A 5,796-nucleotide genomic window follows, 5' to 3' on the forward strand; every position below is an offset into this window, starting at 1 on the left:
CCCCACCGTGCCTGTGAGTGAGGTGGGGGGCGAGGGAGGAGGAAAGCTGGCGTTTTACCCAGGCTTAAGTGACTTATGGAGCTAAGTGGGGCTATAGGCCCAAAGGGGTTCCCCAACTTTATGTGTGGGGCGCCCTCATAACTTCAGGTCTGGAAGGCTCCACAAATGGAGCACATTCTGGTCAAACAGCCGCTGCATTGTTTGGTGAGCAGTAATGAACTTAAGTCTAGGAGAGAGAGGATAGGATTGGAAGTGGTGGCCACTGTTAAATCCCAATCTGGGCACGCTGAGTGTGAGGTAAATGCATGGGAGTCAGGTGACTGGAAATAATGGCTTGGGGATATCGGGTCTGGAGTGCACAATACCGCCTCTGGAGGAGGGTACCCAAGGAGTCTGACAGAACAGCCAGAGGTAGAAAGAAAACAGAAGTGTCCTGTCTGGGAAATCTGGAGGCAAGTGTTTCACTGAGGGAGTGGTCAGTTCTGTTACACGCTGTATCTATAGTTCAGGGAAAGTGGTGAGAGGAGGAGGAGGGGGTGAAAGCCATCTTTGAGTGGGCTAGAGTATAAATAGGAGAATGAGGAAGCCCGGTGGATGGGTGTAGACAACCCATTTTAAGAGGCTTGGCTGTGAAAAGCAAGAGGGAAATGGTTGGAGGTTTGTTGGGTTTGTTTTTCAAGAGGGAGGAAACTCAAGTCTGCTTTACATATATGCTGTTGGCCAACCTGGTAGAAAGGACGAGAAGTTGGGTTATATAGAAGAGAGGGGAAATAACTCATGGAAAGTATATACGATAAGAGACCAGTAGGGAGAGGAAAGGTGGGTTTGGGAATACAAAGCTGAAGCAGTTCTAATCCGGACTGTGTTTTACCTGGGAAGTAAGAGGTCACTGGTTAAAAAGGAGTGAGGTCGTTAGTAATAGCAATGAGACCAGTAAAGAGGAATGCCTCATTTTACTGATGTGGAAATAGACTCCTAGGGGTGGCAAAAGTAGTTTGAGGGTTTTTTCCCCCAGCATCACTCCACAGTGGAGGGGAGGCCATGGGTATCCTCAAAAGGGAAGTGATGTGCCTGAAGTCTCACAAGGGGTAAATCATACACGCCCCACACTATCTTTGTCCAAGTGGAAATTGGCCTTGAGAGGACAGGGGAGGAGGCAAGAGGCCCTCTCCAAGATGAGAGAGATCTCTGTTTTCCACATCAGACACTTGACCCCAATTTGTGATGAGGCCCAGGGAGAGGGGCATTGGGCTCTCACAGCGTTGGGGTCCTGATAGGCAAGGATGGGTTTTAGGCCCAGGCCCCTCTTAACTGTTGACATTTCCTGCTCAGGGCCCCTGAAAGTTCTGAGTTGAAAAAGCAAACAGAGAACCACAAACTTAGAAAGTCCCTCCTATGTGCCACGCACTGTCCTCAGCGCTACATTTAAAAATAACTTAGACCCTACAACCCTATAAGGTAGATACCATTATTTTCATTTTAGATGAGGAAACCAAGGCGCAGAAAGATTAAGTAATTTGATGAACATCATCCAGCTCGTAAGTATCAAAGTACAGCATTTGAACCCAGACAGCCTGGCTCCAGAATCTGGACCCTTATCCAACACTACATATAGATTCCAATCTCCTGTAGAGGTCCAGAAGGGATAAGGGAATTGCATGGCACCACACCAGGATCTTGCTGGAAATCTGATCTCTCTGCCCTGTAGGTGGGAGGTACCCAAGAGAAACATGGCAGCTGGGCTCAGAGGCATCCCTGGTGCCCCTCTCTAGTACCTGCTGAGATAGAGTCTCCCCAGTCACTCCAAGAAGAATCTAGAAGTTGCTAACCAAAACTTTTAATGAGAGCGAAAAAAATAACAGGAGGCTGTCTTCTGGAGGTTTTCGGGCCACAGGCCTTAGGAAGTCCGAAGGCCCCTGATCCATTAGGAAAGGACTTAGAACAAAGTTCCATGGCCAGGCCATACTCTGCTTCTCAGATGCCATGCTGGGTTGCAAAGTCCTGTGCCCATGTTTCTAGGTTGAGGCCTGGCCTGTGGACTCACGGTCACGGTCTGCAGGCCCCACAGCTTGGTCTTCAGAGGTGGCCCCATGGGGCAAGTCTGTATACTTGAGGGCAGAGCCACGGGACAGATGTGCTGGGTAGCGCCGGCGGTTGAGGTCCATCTTGGAGAGCACCGCTCGGGGCAGATCCACATGGCAGCGGGCTGCTAATGCTACCAGGTAGATGAGGACATCACTAAGCTCCTCCTGAAGGGCTGCCTGTTCCCTGGGGGGCCAGGCTTGGGGGCCAGGCTCTTCATCGGGCTTCCACTGACTGGGGGCAGAAAACAGAGATAGACACAAACACAGATGCTAGCTAAGATGATGGGCTCTGCCTCTCTTAGGAGCACCCCAGTCCTTGCAGCAATGCATTGCTACCTCTTAGGAAGTTCTTCCAACTCAACCCACCTGGGCCCTAGGCAGAGTCAGGGTGGGAAGAAGACCCCCGCAGGTAATTCATCCAGACCTCTGTGTCCCAACCTGAGCCGAGGACTGGCCAAGAGAACATTTCACTTGTTAAGACCCAATTCTACTTCTCCCCAGCCCTAGCCACTGTGACTCCAGACTAAGCCCCAGAACTGGACCACTGTGAAAGCTGGCTAACTCACCTTCTACTCTTGCCCAGTACCACCTTTTAAACCCACAAATTACATTTGTCCCTCTGCTGCTATAATTCCCCCAACCGTACTTAGAATAAAATCCAAACTCCCGACCATGCTGTACAGGTCCACATGAGCTCTCTCTTCCAAAGTCATTATCCACCCTTCCCCCCTTCTCCCCACCGAAAACCACTTTGGCTTGTTCTGTCTGGCAAACGGGTCAAACTGTCACAGGGCCTTTGCTCCCTCTGCTTTAAATGCTCTTCTCCCTGCTCCCCCCAGATCCTTCCCATGGCTGTTCCTTCCCGTTCTTCAGGTCTCAGCACAAATGTCCCCTCCTCAGAAAAGCCTTCTCCTTCTGTTACTTTCTTTCTCATCACCTTGTGTTATTTTCCTCATAGAATTTATCACAATTCCTGACCTTTTAAAATTAGTTGAGCGGTGCCTGGGTGGCTTAGTCAGTTAAGTGTGGACTCTTGATTTCAGCTCAGGTCACAATCTCAGGGTTGGGAGATCAAGCCCTGTGTTAAGCTCTGTATTGGTTGTGAAGCCTGCTTAAAATTCTCTCTCCTATGGGGCGCCTGGGTGGTTCAGTGGGTTAAAGCCTCTACCTTTGGCTCGGGTCATGATCCCAGGGTCCTGGGATCAAGCCCCACATCTGGCTCTCTGCTCAGCGGAAAATCTGCTTCCCCGCCCCCCTCTGGCTGCCTCTCTGCCTACTTGTGATCTCTGTCTGTCAGGTAAATAAATAAAATCTTTGTAAAAAACAGATTCTCTCCGCCCCCCTTGCCCTCCCCCTGCTCGCTTTCTCTAATAAATAAATCTTAAAAAAAAAAAAAAAATTAGTTTATTTATTGTTAGTCTCCTTGTACTGTGAAGGCAAGAACCATGCCTTTTTTTTCCCCCGAAGATTTTATTTTTAAGTCATCTCTACACCCACAACCCTGGGATCAAGAGTTGCATGTTCCACTGACTGGGCCAGCCAGGTGCCCCAGGAACCATGTCCATCTTGTTCAGGGCTTCATTCTAGAAGCCCTAGCACATCGCTGATGCTCATTCATCTGTAACGAATGAATGGCTTGCCCTCACACATATCTCTGTGCTCTCATGTCTCCATCCCCAAAGCGAATGCCTGGTTTAGGCCTGCCTTACCACCTCTTGCCTGATCTGTATCAGCCTCCTCATGGGTTTCCCCTGCCCCAATTCTCTTGGTGACCCAATTCACCCTGCAGAAAGGGATCTTTCTACCTGTCAAATCTGGTCAGGTCTTCTGTCTAAACTCCATCACTTCCTAACTTCAGCTCTGTCCCTCTGAGTTCGTATTGGCTCCCCTCTCTTCCACAGCCCCGTCACTCGTTCTGTAGATATCTACTGTGGTACTGCAGGCATGTGGGACATGGCAGGCAACAAAACAGATACAATATCCTTGCCCTCCCTTGAAAAGCTTACGCCGAAGGACTTTCAGAATCTCCCTGAATTCAACTTGCCCTTTCCCACTTCACCACCTTTGCCAATGATTCTCAAGGCTGGCATGCACTGGGAGGTCTTCCAAAAAATACCCTCCTTTCCACCCCAGAGGCTGCCACCATCCTTTATGACCTGGACCTGCCTTGCTGTTTTCACACCTTTCTTTCCCAGAAGACTGGATGCCCCAAGAGGGCAGGGGCAGATGAGTCATCCCTATCCCCAGGTACAGAGCCCAGCATGGATATTTAATGATCAGATAAATGTTCCCCTCCCACATAACACACAGACTATTCCAAGAAGACTTCATCTACTCACAAGAGTTCTGCCAGCTCCCCCACTTCCCCCACCAAGGCCAGTAGGAGGTTCCGAGGCTGGTGGAACTGGCCCCAGTCTCGTTCAGCAGCAAACTCAGCATGGAGGCGGCGGCTGGAAAAGAAGAAAGAAGTGGAAGACCTGGTCTTGGGTTCGAGAACCCAAGAGAAGACACAGAGCCCAGGCGGGCATCTCAGTGATATGTAATGGGGGCATAAGTATCAGGAGTTCTGCAACAAATTCCTTGGATGGCCTCAAGCAATCATTCTTCTCTTTGGGACCTGGACTTCTCATCGATAAAGAGGGTGTGCACTGCGCAGGCCCTCAACTCTACCGAAAACTAACAATACCCTCTCTTCCATTATTGCACCTTCTACTGCTGCTTCTGCAGTTTCCTCCACCTGGAATATTCCTCTCCCTGCATATCGAATTTTACAAAGTGCAGCTCCAGGGACACTTCCCCTGAGAAGCCCTCCTTGACTTCCTCCAGCAAAAATAATATCACCCACCTTTCAGCACTGACATTTGCCCTCTTCCTACCACCCACTCCTGGAGGGCAGAGGCCGGACAGAAGCAGCATCGGAAGCAGCAGCCCAATTTCCCCAGGGCTGGTTCTAATATTACTCGCCGGGCGTCACCATTTCCCCTGCCTCTGGTGTGCATCACTATGTCCAATTTGCAGATAAGGAGGTTACCTGACTCTCCAGAGATCAGCCGGCCGAGCCGGGACCCCAGCAGAGCCTCTAGCCTTCTTCCAGACCACGTGGAGAGACCCTCCCCAATAGGCGGGAGAAAAGGGGCGACCTCCCCAGGCTGTGTAGGGACGGCTTACATGTCCTCGAGCGTGGGCTCCGGACTGAAGCTGAAGGGGCCGGTAGCAGCAGTGCCGTCTCCCTCCGTGCCCCCACGCGCGTCCCCATCCGCCCGAGACATATCGCCCACGACGCAGCACTCGGGATGCGCACGGAACAACATCGCGCCAAGCTCGAACCCCGCCTCCAGGGCTCCTGGCCAATCACAGGGGTTCACGACTGCTTCCGGGGCGGAGCCGCAGGAAAGGCCAATTAATTAAGTGGACTTGACTGCAGCCCGCCCTTTACGCCCACGGCCTTGGGTTCCTCGGTCTTGGCCGAGCATCTTAAAGGTATAGAGACCAGATTCGGCCACCAAGAGACAATGGACCCAGGGCGAAGAGGGCGCAGGCGCGTCTCTTCTCTTGTGGGCGCCAGATGGCGCCAAAGAGAACTGACGGAGCAGGGAAGAGAGTGGGGCCCTCTGAAACCCCAGAAATGGAGAGTTCAAGCGAGAAAGGGAAATTTATTATAAGGATACAAAAATGTCTCCAGGGTTTAGGAGCTAGGGTGACCATTCTAAGC

At 51.2% G+C, this 5,796-nt stretch overlaps 1 protein-coding gene across 1 annotated transcript; it reads right to left on the reverse strand.

Moving 5' to 3' along the window:
- Window positions 1-1,504: 1,504 nt before the first annotated feature.
- On the reverse strand, window positions 1,505-5,399 carry LOC111162272 (dCTP pyrophosphatase 1). The gene is made up of 3 exons (XM_022526565.1): window positions 5,253-5,399; window positions 4,424-4,534; window positions 1,505-2,316 (listed from the first exon to the last, which is right to left on the reverse strand). The coding sequence occupies exons 1-3, from the start codon at window positions 5,393-5,395 to the stop codon at window positions 2,016-2,018; spliced, it is 555 nt and encodes a 184-aa protein (XP_022382273.1). The 5' UTR covers window positions 5,396-5,399; the 3' UTR covers window positions 1,505-2,015.
- Window positions 5,400-5,796: the final 397 nt, after the last annotated feature.

The sequence above is a fragment of the Enhydra lutris genome, unplaced genomic scaffold, assembly GCF_002288905.1.
Source record: "Enhydra lutris kenyoni isolate GAN:26980312 unplaced genomic scaffold, ASM228890v2 scaffoldscaffold90, whole genome shotgun sequence".
NCBI classification, from domain to species: domain Eukaryota; kingdom Metazoa; phylum Chordata; class Mammalia; order Carnivora; family Mustelidae; genus Enhydra; species Enhydra lutris.

Coding starts and splice junctions, on each gene's coding strand:
- LOC111162272 (XM_022526565.1), bottom strand. CDS start 5,395: ATGTTGTTCCGTGCGCATCCCGAGTGCTGCGTCGTGGGCGATATGTCT. Junction 4,535..5,252: donor GAGCCCACGCTCGAGGACAT/GTAAGCCGTCCC, acceptor CTTCTTTTCCAG/CCGCCGCCTCCATGCTGAGT. Junction 2,317..4,423: donor GGGGAGCTGGCAGAACTCTT/GTGAGTAGATGA, acceptor TTCTGCCCCCAG/TCAGTGGAAGCCCGATGAAG.